This window comes from Ahaetulla prasina, chromosome 2 (genome assembly GCF_028640845.1).
Source record: "Ahaetulla prasina isolate Xishuangbanna chromosome 2, ASM2864084v1, whole genome shotgun sequence".
NCBI lineage: Eukaryota > Metazoa > Chordata > Lepidosauria > Squamata > Colubridae > Ahaetulla > Ahaetulla prasina.
The window spans coordinates 144,097,373-144,116,067 of NC_080540.1; the positions used below are offsets into that span (position 1 = coordinate 144,097,373).

General features: G+C 42.8%; 1 protein-coding gene across 1 annotated transcript in view; it reads left to right on the forward strand.

Annotated features, from left to right (window-relative positions):
* RGS9 (regulator of G protein signaling 9) overlaps positions 1-18,695 on the forward strand; it is a 67,247-nt gene that overhangs the window by 30,654 nt on the left and 17,898 nt on the right. The window contains exons 10-12 of the mRNA XM_058166527.1: positions 9,121-9,150; positions 11,952-12,013; positions 17,667-17,780. Coding sequence (XP_058022510.1) covers positions 9,121-9,150; positions 11,952-12,013; positions 17,667-17,780 — 206 coding nt within the window. The remainder of the gene's footprint in view (positions 1-9,120; positions 9,151-11,951; positions 12,014-17,666; positions 17,781-18,695) is intronic.

Sequence of the window (18,695 nt, forward strand, 5' to 3'; positions counted from 1 at the left end):
CACAAATTCCTTAAAACGCTCGCCCGGCGCAGCGGGCCACCCCCTTTGTACCCAACCAAGTACAGTTCTTAGGGTAACGTCCCGGTAAGATGCCCTAGCCACCTCCTTAGACGTGACCGGGCCAGAGTCCAGAGAGTCAATTAATAGTACGGGTGCCCCCGGCGTGGGGTCCTCGATTGCCCCTGGCAGTGGGCATCTGCTTAATGCGTCCGCATGCCCCAGGTCTTTTCCTGGTCGATGCTGCAGCTTGTAGGAGTAAGCAGCCAAAAAGATAGTCCATCTGGTCAAACGGGGTGAAAGTGCCACCGGCGTTGGGCGGTCGCCAGCCAATAACCCTAACAATGGTCTATGGTCTGTGACAATTTCAAAGTCTCTGCCAAACACGTATTCGTGAAACTTCTTTACCCCTGACACTATAGCTAGGGCTTCCTTATCCAACTGACTATAGTTCCTCTCTGTTGAGGACATTGTTCTGGAATAGAATGCTATTGGGGCTTCTGTGCCATTTGGGAGCCTGTGGCTGAGCACAGCCCCCACTCCGTAAGGGGAAGCGTCACATACTAGAACCAATGGCATTTTGCTGTGGTACTGAATTAGCAAGCTATCACTCGAGAGTAGGTTTTTTACTGCTTCGAAAGCCCTGGCTTCAGGCTTCCCCCAAGACCAAGCAGCCTTCTTTCCCAGCAACTTATGTAGCGGCTCGGCAACGGTTGCCTTGTTTTTTAAAAAGACCGCGTAAAAGTTCACTAGACCCAGGAAAGCCTGTAGCTCTGTTTTGTTTTTGGGCGCTGGAGCCTTTCTTATTGCCTTGACCTTGCTCTCGGTGGGGTGAATTCCCTCTTTATCTATTCTGTAGCCCAAGAATTCTACGGATTTTACCCCTATCTGGCATTTGTTTACTTTAAGTTTTAGACCGGCTGACCGGAAAATGCCCAAAACCTTTCTCAGACGCTCCCCCAGTTCCTCTAAATTTTCTGCTGACACCAACACATCATCAAAATAGGGAACTACCCCGGGGAGCCCTTGCAGAAGTCACTCCATTAGGTTTTGAAATAAACCTGGTGCCACACTCACCCCAAACTGCAACCGGGTGCACTTGAAAGCCCCCCTATGCGTCACGATCGTTTGGGCTTCGGCTGTGGCTGCGTCTACGGGTAGTTGTTGATAGGCTTGTGCCAAATCTAATTTAGCAAAAACTTGCCCTTGTCCCAATGAGTGCAGCAAGTGTTGCACCACGGGAACTGGGTAAGCGCTCTTTTGTAAGGCTTTGTTTAACGTCGCCTTGTAATCAGCGCAGATTCTTACTGACCCATCTTGTTTTACTGGGGTGACGATTGGTGTCTCCCATTTAGCATGGTCGACTGGTACCAGTACCCCCTGCCTTATTAACTTGTCTATCTCCCTATCGATCTTGGGCTTAAGGGCAAAAGGTACCCTCCTTGCTTTTATCCGGATAGGGGCTACCTGGGGGTCTAGATTGAAGGAAATAGGGGTCCCCTTGTACTTGCCCAGGCAGTCCTTGAACACATCTTCGAATTCACTCATGAGTGCATCTTTAAGGTTAACGTCACTTCGGTAGATGCCAGTCACTCCCATGCCCAATGCACGGAACCAGTCTAGTCCCAACAAACTTGGCAGGGTCCCTTCGACGATCGTGATGGGCAGGGTCTTCTTGTGTGGTCCGTACTCGACTCGGACGGAGGTGGTCCCTCGAACAGGGATGCGATTCCCTTGATAGTCGTGGACTCGTAGCCGTTGTGTTTGCAGGTGTCGTTTTGCTACTGTTGGCAAAGCTTTCGCAAGAGTGTCCCAGGACATGATTGTGATCGCTGACCCGGTGTCCACTTCTAGTCGGCACGGCACTCCTTCTATTTTGGGTTTGGTGAAGATTTTCTTCTCCACCTTGCTTGCGCGCGCCTATGATCACAGTCGTTGATTCAAGTTCGCGCCTTTTTTGTTTGAGCCAATCACGGGTGGCCTTCCCGATCCCGCGCTCTGATTGGTCGGTTTGAATTTTCGGCGGGAAGGTTGGGGTGCTCGACAGACTTGAGCCAGGTGCCCCTTCTTCTCGCACCGCCGACATGTAGCGTCCTTGAATTTGCATTGTTGACGCGGGTGTTGTCCTCCGCAACTTCCGCATTCCTCCCGGTCTTCTTTGCCACGTTTCTCGGTACGACAAACCCCTTCCTCATCCTCGCCGTCTGATTCGGTCTGGATCTCTTCTTGGTGCACCGGGGTTGATTTTGTGCTCGCCTTCGGTGTGAGTGGCTTTTGCAGGGTCTCCGCCGCTTGGGTGGACATTTCATGCGCTCTGGCTTCGTCCAGAGCGTTTGCCAGCGTTAGATTGCTTTTTGATAGCAGCCGCCTCCATAAGCATGTCTCTGACCCCACGGATGAGTTGCTCTAGCAGCGCCTCGTCCAGGTCTCGGTACCCACAGTCTTTGGAGGCTTTCCGCAGGGCGGCCATGTAGTCGCTGATGGATTCGCCTCTAGCTTGTACCTAATTTCAGCAACATCTGATTTGTATAATACTGCTGGGCAGGCTATGCCATTCACATCATGGAGCTTTCTACAGATAATGGAGGAATGAAGGAGATAGAAACTATTGGCAGCTGAAGCAATATTAATAGGCCGGTGGAAGTCTTGTGGAAGGTGAGGCTTGGATGATGCTTGGTTTACAGTACATCCAACTGAAGATCCCTCCAGACAGTTCTTGCATTGTTGGCGCTGGTGTTGACCTCCGCAACTTCCGCATTCGTCCCGGTCTTCTTTGCCACGTCTCTCGGTTCGACAAACCCCTTCCTCATCCTCACCGTCTGATTCGGTCTGGATCTCTTCGTGGTGTATCGGGTTTGATTTTGTGCTCGCCTTCGGTGTGAGTGGCTTTTGCAGTGTCTCCGCCGCTTGGGTGGACATTTCATGCGCTCTGGCTTCGTCCAGGGCGTTTGCCAGCGTTAGATTGCTTTTAGCAGCCGCCTCCGCAAACGCATGTCTCTGACCCCACGGATAAGTTGCTCTAGCAGCGCCTCGTCTAGGTCTCGGTACCCACAGTCTTTGGAGGCTTTCCGCAGGGCGGCCATGTAGTCACTGATGGATTCGCCCTCCAGCTGTCTGCGCTCTCCAAATTCAAAACGCCGCACGTATTTGGACGGCGTTGGCGCGAAATGGTTTTTAAGCAGGGTTTGCAGAGTTTGCCACGATACCGATTGTACCGGCGTTGGCGAAATGGTTTTAGCAGGGTTTGCAGAGTTTGCCACGATACCGATTGTACGGCGTTGGCGAAATGGTTTTAGCAGGGTTTGCAGAGTTTGCCACGATACCGATTGTACGGCGTTGGCGAAATGGTTTTAGCAGGGTTTGCAGAGTTTGCCACGATACCGATTGTACGGCGTTGGCGAAATGGTTTTAGCAGGGTTTGCAGAGTTTGCCACGATACCGATTGTACGGCGTTGGCGAAATGGTTTTAGCAGGGTTTGCAGAGTTTGCCACGATACCGATTGTACGGCGTTGGCGAAATGGTTTTAGCAGGGTTTGCAGAGTTTGCCACGATACCGATTGTACGGCGTTGGCGAAATGGTTTTAGCAGGGTTTGCAGAGTTTGCCACGATACCGATTGTACGGCGTTGGCGAAATGGTTTTAGCAGGGTTTGCAGAGTTTGCCACGATACCGATTGTACGGCGTTGGCGAAATGGTTTTAGCAGGGTTTGCAGAGTTTGCCACGATACCGATTGTACGGCGTTGGCGAAATGGTTTTAGCAGGGTTTGCAGAGTTTGCCACGATACCGATTGTACGGCGTTGGCGAAATGGTTTTAGCAGGGTTTGCAGAGTTTGCCACGATACCGATTGTACGGCGTTGGCGAAATGGTTTTAGCAGGGTTTGCAGAGTTTGCCACGATACCGATTGTACGGCGTTGGCGAAATGGTTTTAGCAGGGTTTGCAGAGTTTGCCACGATACCGATTGTACGGCGTTGGCGAAATGGTTTTAGCAGGGTTTGCAGAGTTTGCCACGATACCGATTGTACGGCGTTGGCGAAATGGTTTTAGCAGGGTTTGCAGAGTTTGCCACGATACCGATTGTACGGCGTTGGCGAAATGGTTTTAGCAGGGTTTGCAGAGTTTGCCACGATACCGATTGTACGGCGTTGGCGAAATGGTTTTAGCAGGGTTTGCAGAGTTTGCCACGATACCGATTGTACGGCGTTGGCGCGAAATGGTTTTTTAGCAGGGTTTGCAGAGTTTGCCACGATACCGATTGTACCGGCGTTGGCTCTGCCAGGGCTTCCGCGATGTCAATGACCTCGGGACCGCAGTGGCTCAAGAAATATGCCCTTTTGCGGTTGTCGGGAACTCCTTGCAGTTCGTTTGCTTCTAGGAAGCTTTCGAAACGGGTCATGTACATTCCCCATTTCTCTCTGGCTGGGTCAAACGGAGTGTAACTGGCCATCTCCGCGTTTCTGCCCTGGGTTTGCTGGGTTCGGTTCCTCCGTGCTTCAGCTCGGTTCTGGTGCTCCTTAGCCTCGAAATCCCACCTTCGTCGCCAGTGTTAAGTTCGGGAAGTAACGAGGCTGGAGACCAGGGTAGTGACAACAGCTCTTTAATATAGGGTGAACCCAGCAACCTGGCTGGGGAAAAACCTCTCCTTATATACTGTTTAACCGGCGGCTTCAACCAATCAGCAACGTGCTTGTTTCCCGCCAAAACATTTAAAGATACATAACAAAAGCCATGACTCATAAATGCACCAGCGTGCCTACCATCCCCAGATGCCCATGTTCAGTTCCTATTACAGGTTGTCCTTGACTTACAACTGCAGTGATTCACTTAACAACTCTGTTACTGAAGTCATATTTTCTGCAATCAAAAATTCTAAATGAAAAATAAATAACTGATACAATAATGTGGTGATGAAAAAAATGGTAGAAAAAAAAGAGAAAAATAGCCATTTAAAATAGTAAATATAACTTTGATTTAGTAAGCACTGAATGAATAAGTGTGTACTTGTTCTTTTTTTTTGGAAAAGTTTTAGTAGATAAACATGAAAATATAAAAATTATGTGTGAAATAGTTAATTAACCATTTCCCTTCTATCTTTTGTTCTCTCTCTCTCTAGTTTGTTTTTCTCCGATGTATATGATCTTCATTCTCTGTGAAGTACTTGGTTGCTTGTCCTATAGAAGACTAATGTGCTGTCATTTTAATGTGAATCTCATCCTACTCAAGTCTCCTTATACATTACTAGCTATTTAAACCTGGGAAATGGAAATCAACTGAAATGAGGGTTGGATCTACTTTAATTCAGCTGCTTCATAAAGATTTGAAGCTTTTTAAAAAATTCCGCATTCGTCCCGGTCTTCTTTGCCACGTTTCTCGGTTCGACAAACCCTTCCTCATCCTCACCGCCTGATTCGGTCTGGATCTCTTTGGTGCACTGGGGTTGGTTTTGTGCTCGCCTTGGTGTGAGTGGCTTTTGCAGGGTCTCCGCCGCTTGGGTGGACATTTCATGCGCTCTGGCTTCGTCCAGGCGTTTGCCAGCGTTAGATTGCTTTTTGATAGCAGCCGCCTCCATAACGCATGTCTCTGACCCCACGGATGAGTTGCTCAGCAGCGCCTCGTCCAGGTCTCGGTACCCACAGTCTTTGGAGGCTTTCCCAGGGGCGCCATGTAGTCGCTGATGGATTCGCCCTCTAGCTGTCGCTCTCCAAATTCAAAGCGCGCGCGTATTTGGGCGGCGTTGGCGAAATGGTTTTAGCAGGGTTTGCAGAGTTTGCCACGATACCGATTGTACCGGCGTTGGCTCTGCCAGGGCTTCGCGATGTCGATGACCTCGGGACCGCAGTGGCTCAAAATATGCCCTTTGCGGTTGTCTGGAACTCCTTGCAGTTCGTTTGCTTCTAGGAAGCTTTCGAAACGGGTCATGTACGTTCCCCATTTCTCTCTGGCTGGGTCAAACGGCGCGGGCGGAGTGTAACTGGCCATCTCCGCGTTTCTGCCCTGGGTTTGCTGGGTTCGGTTCTTCCGTGCTTCAGCTCGGTTCTGGTGCTCCTTAGCCTCGAGATCCCACCTTCGTCGCCAGTGTTAAGTTCGGGAAGTAACGAGGCTGGAGACCAGGGTAGTGACAACAGCTCTTTAATATAGGGTGAACCCAGCAACCTGGCTGGGGAAAAACCTCTCCTTATATACTGTTTAACCGGCGGCTTTAACCAATCAGCAACGTGCTTGTTTCCCGCCAAAACATTTAAAGATACATAACACTGGTAGTGCATTCCAGGGATTAACAACTCTGTTACTGAAGTCATATTTTCTGCAATCAAAAATTCTAAATGAAAAATAAATAACTGATACAATAATGTGGTGATGAAAAAAATGGTAGAAAAAAAAGAGAAAAATAGCCATTTAAAATAGTAAATATAACTTTGATTTAGTAAGCACTGAATGAATAAGTGTGTACTTGTTCTTTTTTTTGGGAAAAGTTTTAGTAGATAAACATGAAAATATAAAAATTATGTGTGAAATAGTTAATTAACCATTTCCCTTCTATCTTTTGTTCTCTCTCTCTCTAGTTTGTTTTTCTCCGATGTATATGATTTTCATTCTCTGTGAAGTACTTGGTTGCTTGTCCTATAGAAGACTAATGTGCTGTCATTTTAATGTGAATCTCATCCTACTCAAGTCTCCTTATACATTACTAGCTATTTAAACCTGGGAAATGGAAATCAACTGAAATGAGGGTTGGATCTACTTTAATTCAGCTGCTTCATAAACATTTGAAGCTTTTTAAAAAAATTCCTGTGGATTAGCCTCCATATTGTCTTTGCTAATGGGCTGGAACTCAGTTGGAATTTCATTGTAATTGTGGACTGTCTAGTGGAATAAGAAACTGTCCTATCAAATTAAATAGTTTACATAAGCAAGCCAGATGCAGCGTTCATCCTGGCACACCCTTTTATTGTCTTGAGTGTGAGTGAACAGTTTCCTATTCCTTTGGAGACGATTTTCCCAGCAACCATTATACAATGACACAGCCTGAAGCTCATTGACAGGAACCATCAGGCAGCCTTTCCTGAAACAATTACCAGTTTCAACTTGTGCATCTTTAGACTTCATTTTGTTTATAACCTTATTGATAGCTGATTCACAGCAAAAGTAATCCTTTTCCAAGCATGAATCAGTCACCTTAACAAGATTTGTTGAAGTGAACAAAATAGATTACTGAAATTTCCACAATTTTATTTCCCACTAAAACCAATTTATTTTCCTAAGACATGAGGGCAGAGACTTTTGTCATTTCCTTTTAGTGTCTTTTCTGTATACAAGCAACAAGTGGATCTTTTTACTGATGAACTTGCTGGTGTTTGTTTGCAAAGCTGCTCCCTGAAACTGTTGAGAAGTGACCTTTAAAATTGGCAAGAAAAATAATAGCTTCCAAGCAAGTCTTTACAATTAATTGCCATACTGTCTTCTTAAATTATTTTTAACTGGCCTGCCGCAGATTTATCATACCATTCTATAATGCATTATCTACAATAATAAAACAGTAGCAAGCGATATTAAATAAGCAAATGTATCCAAAATTTATTTGTATTTTCTTGAAGCCTGTTTCTTGCATAACAGAATTTTTCTGAAGTGCTATTCGTACCTTCACATTCAATAGAGGCAATAAAAGGTGCCGTTTCAAGGACTAGTTCTGTGTGCTATTTTCTCATTGTAAGATACCTAACATTTGTAAAAAAAAAAAAAGTGGGATGTCTTAAATATTTCCAGTATAGATAGAAGCTAAAAAAAATAATGGCTTAGTAGCATGAAGCAACATCTGATTCTAACAAGGCATTATTATAACAAGATGTGCTTAGATGCCTTTAAAAGTTTAAAGGTGGCCCAGATTTCAATTGGGATTGAGAAACTGGGTAACTGAGATTAAAATTTTCCTTCAGTGGCTCTTTTCTGATGAAAAATGCACATACCTTTGGAGCTTGTGTTTCTGAGCAAAATACAGTATATAGATTTGATTCTATTGATAGTATTTGAGTATTCTAGTATCCAGCAATGCCAAGATCATACTGAATTAAATAAACCTCACCCATGACTAAGTTGCATGTTGTTGTATATTGTGATGCATGACTCTTTATAGATTGGACTGAAAGCACATGTTTTTTATTTACTGTATGTATTTTCTCTGACAACTGAAGGTGGCATACACCCTCATTTTATGCCCATATAAGCACTCTGCAAAGTAGGCAAGGCAGAGAGAGAACAACTGGCCCAGAGTCATCTTCTGGTTTCAGCTTGTGAAAAATTACCTCTTATTAAAAGCAGAGATGCATTTGAATCTTTTCTCATGCAAAAAGAAAAGAAAAATTGTAATGCAAAAGTGGCCAAAAAAAGGGAGGATGTTTACTTTGGGCCTTTCGCCCAATTGCCCTTCTATCTGAATGCATCCTCTTGTAAAACGGTTTTAAAACAATAAAGGACAGGAAATTAGTATCTAGACCCTATGCAGTCGCTTGCCTGTAATAACTTGTATGTCTGTTTGCCAAATGTGATCTAATGAGTGTTTGAATCAGACTCATAGACCCGAAAGTTGTCCATCCCAGAATTTAGGGATTTTCCTGAAAGTCCCTGAAACTTTTCCATCAGTTTATTTCAAACAAAGACATCCATGATATTTCAAAGGGAAACTGCAAGCACAAATAGCCTGCAGTTAATTTCTAGCCTTCAATCCCTGGCTTGGCTGATGGATGTCATATAACATCATCGGAGCTATTTACTGGTAAATCATAGCATAATCACTATTATTTAATTGCAGTGTTTATACATTTCAATATATTGTTTCCTATTGCTTTTCATTAATGTTGAATAATCTAATTTGTATCTCCTTAATGAGTCTACTTTAGCTCCATTATAATAAATCAGTAATTAAATGCATATATGTATATGTATATTCACATATAGGCTGAGAAGAAGCAGGCATTACTAGCTACTAAATAAGAATAAAATCATTCAGTCCATGGAATTTCTTCACATTTTTTGGGATGAAGTGGACTGATGCTACTCTAAATGTTGTTTTAATTGTCTGTGATTGTGATACTCTTTTCAATGCAGTGTTTCTTTGTTTTACAGAAAAAAACAATTGAAGCATATAGGACAGAGGTAATTCATTGTAATTTGTTGTAATGTATATTGTTAATTATAATCTGCATGAATACTTATAGCACATGTAAAGATCTTAGTGAGATTGTCAAGAATCACCTTTTGAACACATTAAAATCATGGGAGTCTTTTTGCTTTTATTTTAATTTATGAATAAAATGATAACCCCCAAATTCCATTTTTAGACAGACTAAATACAGGTACTCCTTGAATTATGAATGTAATGGAGCCTGTCCATCGTTGTCACAACTCATCACGGATGGAAAGTGGGTCAATTTTGCAACCTTTTTACGGCAGTTGTTAAGCAAGTCATCGCAGTTATTAAATGAACCAGTAGTGGTTCACTAATGGCATTGATTTGCCGAAAACTGGAAGCAAATGTAACTTTCATAAAAATGGTCACATGACCATGGGAGCTATAAATGCAGCCTCATTGCCTAGTGCCCAAAGTTTGGTCATGTGACCATAGGAGGGTAAAGGTCAGAACTTTGAATTTGGATTGTTAAGTGACAACCGGGTAGATCTGTCAGAATGTCACACGGTTGCAAAATGTACAGGTAGTCCTCGACTTACAACGGTTCATTTAGTGACGGTTCAAAGTTACAACGGCACTGAAAAAAATGACTTTTCACACTTATGACCATTGCAGCATCCCATGGTCATGTGAATCTACATTCAGATGCTTGACAAACTGACTCATATTTATGAGAGCTGCAGTGTTCCAGGATCATGTGATCGCCTTTTGCAAAACCTTCTCACAAGCAAAGTCAATGGGGAAACCAGATTCACTTAACAACCATGTTAACTACATTAACAACTGCAGTGATTCACTTAACAACAGTGGCAAGAAAAGTCGTAAAATGGAACCAAATTCACTTTAACACCTTTCTCACTTAACAGCATCAATTTTGGGTTCAATTGTTGTTGTAAGTCGAAGACTCCCTGTACTGCTGTCAAGATCTGGAAGTTCCTCCAGTTAGGGCTTCCTCTCTTGCATCCATTCAGAATGGCCTATGAAATGGTATGGCCTAAGGTAGAATATTCCAATTCCATCTCTGGCCATAGTAAATTATATACTTAACTGTACATCATTCAATAATAATAACTACTAGCTTCTGTGGGCATCCATAGCAAACCATGATGACATTAGAGTGATGACAAAGTATTCAGCTCTTCCAGGTAGTCCAGGTCAGGAAAGAGACTCCCCAGATCTGGCTGGTTCATTGGTAGAAGCTGTGTTAGCAGAATCTTGAAAGCCTGGCTGAATTCTTTCTTATGTTTGCTCTGTTTCTTGGGCTGAAAGCGTATTTTTGCAAACATCACCTCTGCCTTGTTTCTCCAAGGTCATCGCCTTAACTCCCTACACACACATGGGGACACCATGTCACAAAACGTGCTATTAAACTACGTGCGTAGCAGTGCCTGCACAAGTATATAATTTATACTAAAGTATTTGCATCATGATAGGTCGGTGCTCATTTTATCACCTACCATCCCCCCAGATGCCCATGTTCAGTTCCTATTACAGGTTGTCCTTGACTTACAGCTGCAGTTGTGCCCAAAATTTCCACTGCTAAGCTAGACTGTGGTTAAGTGAGTTTTGCCCCATTTTATGACCTTTCTTGCCACTGTTATTAAATGAATCGCTGCAGTTAAGTTAGTAATAGTCGTTAAGTGAATCGGGTTTCCCCATTGACTTTGCTCATCGGGTCACAAAAGGGGATCAAATGACACTGCAAATAACATAAATACATGCCAATTGGCAAGTGTCCGAATTTTGATCATGTGACCACAGGGATGTTGCAAGGGTTGCAAGTATGAAAAACGCTCATGAGTCACTTTTTTCAATGCCATTGTAATTTCAAATGGTCACTAAACAAATAGTTTTAAGTTGAGGTCTGTCTGTATTCTGCCTGACAGTAAAACCAATCTTTCGACTTCTTCTCCCTTGGCTACCAATTTTCAAATGATCACATTGAATGCATTGGTGCTGTGTCATTTACATAAAGTCATTGGAACCAGGTGTGAAATCTACTTACCTTCCCTACAGGTTCGGAAGTACGCGTGTGCACCATCGTCACATCCAATTTTTGACCCTCTGTGCATGTGCAAATCCTTCTGTGCATGTGCAGAGGGTCAGAAATGGGTGTAATGACATCCAGGCGGGTGGGCGGAGTCTCGTGCTGCCGCTGCTACCAGTTCACTGAACCATGCACCGCTGCCGCTTCCAGTTCGCACGAGTCTGACAGAACCGGCAGGATATCACCACTGATTGGATCTATGTAATATATTGAGTGTTCAACTAAGCCCCATCCTTCCTCCTCACTCACATCAGTGCACTATTATTTGTCATTGCAATCATTAAAAAAGTGAAGTATGTTTTGAATTGGTCCTTCCACATGTGAGGCTTAGGTTAATCCTTCTGATGTGCCTCCAAATAGGCTGTACGCTTGTCTAATCCTCACACTGATTTTATGGCCATTCTTGTTTGTCTGTCTTTTAAATGGAAGTCTTTGCGGGAATAATATGGCCCAGGGATGGCAGGTGATGGAAACGCACTTGTAATAAAATGTCTCTTCAGTTTATCTTTCCTCTTTCCAACACAATAAACTTAAACTACAGTTCAGAAATCTGCCTGCTGGGCATCCATTTCTTGCAAGGGTGGGTCACACAATGTTATGTTATGTCACACAAATAACATTGTGCGACCCGCTCTTGCAAGAATTCATTTCTTAGTGAATAAAGCTTGAAGTCAATTATTTGCTGTTCTGCTAACAGATGCAATATATCTGCCTCTACAGATCATGTTCCTCCAACAGTCACTCATGAAGACTGCAACAAAGTCATCTGTCTCTCTGGGAGGGTAAGACTGGCATCTTGTATGTCTTTTAACCGATACTTTTGATCAAGCGATTTAGCCAGATGTTATCTTTTTAAAAATAGAAAAGGTTTGTTATGATACTTAAGCTTCATCCAGAGGAGTTTATAATTAAGAATCCCCAAAGGAACAGAAATACATATTCAGTAATGAGATGTGGTTACTTAAGAAATCTCACACTACTGTAGTATAAGTGGACATAATTAAGTGAGAACCAAGGGTGAAATGCTCCCAGTTCGGACCGGATCACGCGATCCAGTAGCAATGGGGGTGGGTAGTTTGGAGAACCGATAGCAAAAATCCCTGCCCCCGACCCCGCCCACACCTCGCTGTTCCTCTTCTCTGCCCCTGAAGCTCTCGGTGGTGATACAGCTGCAAACGGCCTTAAATGACTGCTGCAGCGCTTCAAAGGGCCACACTACAGCTGATCAGCACTGTAGGCAGCTAGTAGACCGGTGCCTCTATTTTTAAAGAAGGTAGACCGGTGCCTCCCAAAAAAAGGCAATTAGTAGACCGGTGCCTCCATTTTTAAAGAAGGTAGACCGGTGCGCTCCCACGTTTTGTATACTTTATTATTTTTATTATTTATTATTATTGGCCATGCCCATTCAGTCCCCTGACCACCAAGCCACACCCACCAATTAAGCCACGGCCACAGAACCGGTAGGGAAAATTTTTAGATTTCACCCTTGGTGAGAACAGTATAAATTTCCATATTTCATTTTCAGATACTCTTTTCCTCCTTCTCTCCCCCTCTCTATGTCCCTTATTTACAAACATACTTTATATCCTTACCTCACATACACACATATCTTGTCTCATCATCCGCCCATCTCAGCATTTTTCTATGACTGTAACTTCTCAGGATTTAGGATGGATTGTATGCTACAATCAATATTAGAAACCAATACATCAGTAACAGGTCTACTGTTTTTCCCAGAAGCCAATCAGAATATGAAGGATTTTTCTGCTTTGTGAAACATAACCAGAAGCTGGTTGGGCTGTCCTTCCTTCAGAAGGCAAGGGATCTATAACAATGGGGCCTAAACCAAGAAAGCACATCTTTGGGCCCCAACCCTTTAACCTCACGCAGTTGGGGACTTGAAGAAGGCCCTCTCAGGCCCTCTCAGAAAGAAGGTGCACAGGTAAAATTGGGATTGAATTGGACTTGGAGGTTTATAGTCAACCAATGTAGCAACTTCAAGATATCTGTCAATTACTAAACCTTTCTCCATGACACTCAGAGAGCTAATAACCTTCAAAGTGCTAACAATCAGATGACTGCAAGGAATATAAATCAGGGATGAAATGCTACCGGATCGGAGGGGATCGCGGGATCCCGTAGCGATGGCAGCTGCTGGTTCGGAGGACCGGTAGCAAAAATCCCTGGCCCCGCCCCCCCTGCCTCTGCTGAGCCGCACCATCTGCAGAGGTTTGTTTTTTTTACTTTTAAAAGCCGGTTTTGCTTCAGCTGAAACAGGCCTTTAAAAGTAAAAAACAGCAGAACCTTACTTGTACTCTTACTTGTAGAAAACATGTTTTCTACATGTAGGAGTAGAGATTTTAAGGCACTTACCTGATTACTGAAGAACGCATGGCTCTCTTTCCAGCCCCAAAGCTCTAGTTTCAGTTTCAGCCCAGACAGAATCAATCTATTCTGCTAATCTATTTCCTCGGTGATCAACTGGCTGGCTTTGCTGAGGAACTCTGGGATTTGAAGTCCACAATAAAATAAAATAAAATAAAATATTTGTGCAGCTTTCTGAGATTTGGTGTGTTTCTGTAGTGTTTCACTCTAACTACACAAACACACAAAATCTCAGAAAGCTGTATGTGGCATATTGTGTGTGTGTGTGTGTGTGTTAGTTGTGTGTGTGTAAAGTGTGAAAGTTGGTTTTTGAGCTTTTTGTGGCTATGTGAAGTGTGAAGTGCAGCTGCTTTTACATTGTGTGTGAGTCAGTTGTGTGTGTGTAAAGTGTGAAAGTTGGTTTTTGGTACCTTTTATTGTTTTTTATACTTTGTTTATTATTTTTATTATTTATTGTTATTGGCTACGCCCACCAAGCCATCTGACCACCAAGCCACTCCCACCAATTAAGCCCACCCACAGAACCGGTAGGGAAAATTTTTAGATTTCACCCCTGATATAAATCCTTCCACTCCCCAGTATTCAGTCAGAACTGAGGATGCTTCTTGTATGAGAAGCGAAACAGCTTCAAGAAAAAAACCCACAAAGTCCAGTTGCCTTTTGAAAAAGCATGTTTGGGACTCTCTCCTTTGTCAGCAGTCAGGACCATCTACACTTTCTGAATCACCACTGAGGGTAGCCCCATCTAAAATGTTTTGCAGTAATGTAATTGTGAGGGCACAAGTCATGTTTTGGACACCTCGCTCCAAACGGTTTTTGGAGCGAGTGATTTTAACACAAATGTATGCATCCCTCTTTCCCTTCACAGGTTTCCTTCCCACGTTTCCCAGCATTTATAAATTTACAGTTGTAATCTTGGGATTTTTTTAAAAAGTCATGTTTTCTACAGCTAGAGTTCTGAATAGGAACTCCAGTTTCATAGTTGGCAATTTGTAGTGGGTGCATCAGAAAGCTACAGAAAGATTGAGATGGGGTTGAAATTTTCTAAGTTTTCCAGGTCAGAATTGTTTAATGGACACACAAGATCTTTTTTCTGAGAGGGAGGAAACTAGTGGTGAAATCTGAACCAGTTTGCTACCGGTTTGCTGGCCACGCATGTGTACCGTGCGCCAAGCGTGCTGCGTGTGCGCATGCACAGTTTGCACCATACGCGTGTTGCATGCGCATGCACATTACACACCAAAAGGAGGTTTGGGAAGGTAAGTAGAACGAGGGGGAATCAGCTGTGGTGCGCGATCTTGGAAACCTTTTAAAAAACTTTCTAAAAGCATTTTTTACTACCTGTTCAGGTGAATAGGTAGTAAAAAATGCTTTAAAAAAGTAAAAAAAATGTTCCGACGATCACAGCTGTGCCGCACGATCGTTGGAACCTTTTTTTTTTTTAAAGCATTTTTTTACTACCTATTCGCCCAAATCAGTAGTAAAAATTGCTTTAAAAAAGTTTTAAAAAGGGTTCCCAAAATCGCATGCCACAGCTGTGATCTTGGGACCTTTTTTTTTTTTTACTTTTTTAAAGCATTTTTTAATTACTGGTTCGGGCAAATAGGCAGTAAAAAAATGCTTTTAGAAAGTTTTTAAAAAGCTCGGATGATCACAGCTGTGCCACGAGATCGTCCAAGCCTTTTTTTTTACTTTTTTAAAGCATTTTTTTACTATCTATTCACCCGAACTAGCAGTAAAAAAATGCTTATAAAGTTTTTTTTAAAAAAAAGCTCCAACGATTGCGCGTCGCTCAGGTGATCATCGGAATTTTTTTTAAAACATTTTTTTACTACCAATTCAGTGAACCAGTAGCGTTTTTTACTACTGGTTCGGGCCAACCGGCCCAAACCGATAGGATTTCACCCCGGAAGAAACCTTAGCTAAACCTATCACTGAAAAATAAACCATGCTCGCTATTAAGATTTCCACTATTTGCTTGTTCTTCTGACTCATAATTAGCATTATTTCCACTTTACCAACCTGTTGAAAAAATAGTTATTGAATAGTAGTACAATAGTAGTATACTAATATAGTATATATAGTACTGTAGTAGTGCTATAGAATAATAATCCATTTTAGAGCAATTAGAACATTTTCCCAATATGTCAGTGAATTTTCTGTTTTAAAAGGACCAAGCTTATATATGTTTGTTTGTTATATCTGTATATGAATTCTCCTAAGTGATCAATTTCTCATTTCTGCTATAATCTAAAATTTGAGTCATATGTTTGTTTTTTAACCACAACTATTATTCTTTTCACACACATCAAATGCTGGCCAGGGAAGCTCAATTTGTATTTAATTCCATCCTTTTAAAAATCTGTAAATCTAATTAATTGTTCTGGGACTGATAACTGAAAATACTAGAATTTTTCTACTATTTATCTTTTTTACAACTTCAGCATATTTCATCCTGTTTCTGAATTGTGGGAAGCTGAGAGGGACTTAATTATAGGAGCTTTTATGAATTTATTGTACATTATGTTCTAAACTAATTTATTTCTTCTTTATGATGTAACCTTGCAGACCCAGGAGTTACATGCATAAGCAGTTTATATGCATTACTGTGGATATAATCATCTTCATCCGAAACATCTATAAGCAGGAAATTACCATAGAGTTCCAGAAAAACCAAAGCTAGGGTTTATTGCTTCTATAAGCAAGTATTGCTGGAAGGTTCTTTGGGAGATATTTATAGAAAATCCCAGCTGCATTCCTGAACTACAGCATATCAACATCAGAATTCTAGCCAGGTGTTAGACTGTCTTAAAAATGTAAGGTGGGCTTGAATATCTGCCAGACCAAGCATCTGCCAATAGAAACCCAATGCTCAACAGCTCAATCCCCAATGAACTTGTTTAGAACAGTTATTTGGTGTAATCAATTCTTAGTCTTCAAACAGCAAGTGATGAATCCCATGTTTGAATTACTTTCCATGCCAAAACAAAAATCCTCTACATATAGAAGTGCTGTATCTGGGATAAAATTAAGGTAGATCCTTTCTGTCTATCTTGCAAGCTTTCTATGGCTGGTGCATTGGTGTTTGGACATCCATTCAAACATCTGGTCCATTGTATCATTCCAAAGTGGAACAATCTAAGAATGTGCCATGTAGTAAGCATAATCAGGCCCAAACATGTCTTAACTCAGTGGTTCTCAACCTTTATAGTGTTGTGACCCCTTTAATACAATTCCCCACAATGTGGCAACCCCCAACCGTATCGCGGTGATAGGCAGCGATCTCAGGGCGCCTCAGCAGCCGCAGAAGAGGAAAAAAAGCGGCAAACTGTTTTTTTTAATTTATCGCGCCTGAAGCCGTATTGGCTAGCGATCTGAACTGCTTGCGATTGCCTTGAGGATGGAGGCATTAAAGCGGAGACTCCTTCACTATTAAGTTTATCATGCCTGAAGCCAGATTAGGCTAGCAATTGGGAGTGATTGCAGCTGGCTTGAGAGGGAGACATCAGAGCAAAGATTTCTCTCTTTTTTAATTCATCGCGCCTGAAGCCGAATTCGGCTAGCAATTTGAAGAGCCTGCAGCTGGCTTGTGGAGTCAACCATTGGAGCGCGATTCTTCGACTCGCAAGTATACTTCCCATATTTCCGATGGTCTTAGGTGACCCCTGGCAAATTGTCATTCGACCCCCAACGGGGTCACGACCCACAGGTTGAGAACCGCTGTCTTAACTTCTGAATCCAGATAAGGGGCCAAGGGCTGCTCCAACCTGCAGAGATTCAAGTGTAGTATAATTAGACTTTTGAAGCCAGTTTCTCAGAGAGCTCCATACCTCTTAACCCAGTAAAAAATACAGGAACGATAGTCACTGGCACATCAATAATATGCTAGACACAAAACTGCAAGTGTTACTGGTTGCATCATATCAGCAATGAAATGTTCTCCTGGCTGGGATGTCATTGGAAATGTGAATAATGTTAATTCATTTATTTATTCTGGGCTAATAACTGCATGTAAATGTTTCCCTGTTTTTCTGTCTCTAATACTTTCAGAATAGTGAAGTACTGTGAGCAGTTCTGCTCCAATGACCCTATAATCTCAGGATGCCTGCCAAGCAACCCTTGGGTTTCTGATGATGTGGATTTTTGGGACCTCAATGCAAAACTGTACGTTACATCGCCTCTTATTTGCTTTTCCTTTTTCCCCCTTTTCTTTTAGAACCTAGAATAATAGGCTTGGAAGGGATCTTGGAGGTCTTCTCATTCAACCCCCTGCCCATGGCAGGAGACTCTATACCATTCCAGATTTTCTTTGGGCTTGATGGGATGGTTACATGCAATCATCAAAAGAATAACAGAACAGAGTAATAGAGTTGGAAGGAACCCTGGATGTCCTTCATCCTAGTTTTATTATTTATTTATTTATTTATTTGATTTTTATACCGCCCTTCTCCCGAAGGACTCAGGGCGGTGTACAGGCAAGATAAAACAATACAATATACAGATTAAAATACCATTTAAAAAACTTATTTAAATTAGCCTAAAATTAAAATTTCCATACTAAAAACCCCGTTTAAAAATTGATAAAAGATAAAATTCAATTTAAGACAGCCCCGCGCAAATAAAAAGATGCGTCTTCAGTTCGTGATGGAATGTCCGAAGGTCAGGTATTTGGCGTAAACCCGGGGAAAGTTCGTTCCAGAGTGTGGAGCCCCACAGAGAAGGACCTTCCTGGGGCCGCCAGCCGACATTGCTTGGCGGACGGCACCCTGAGAAGTCCCTCTCTGTGAGAGCGTACGGGTCGGTGGGAGGCATGTGGTAACAGCAGGCGGTCCCGTAAGTACCCAGGCCCTAAGCCATGGAGCGCTTTAAAGGTCGTAACCAGCACCTTAAAGCGCACTCGAAAGGCCACAGGTAGCCAGTGCAGTCTGCGCAGGAGCGGTGTTATATGGGAGCTACACGGAGCTCCCTCTATCACCCGCGCAGCTGCATTCTGGACTAACTGAAGCCTCCGAGTGCACTTCAGGGGGAGCCCCATGTAGAGAGCATTACAATAATTACAATTATCAGAGCAACTTTTGG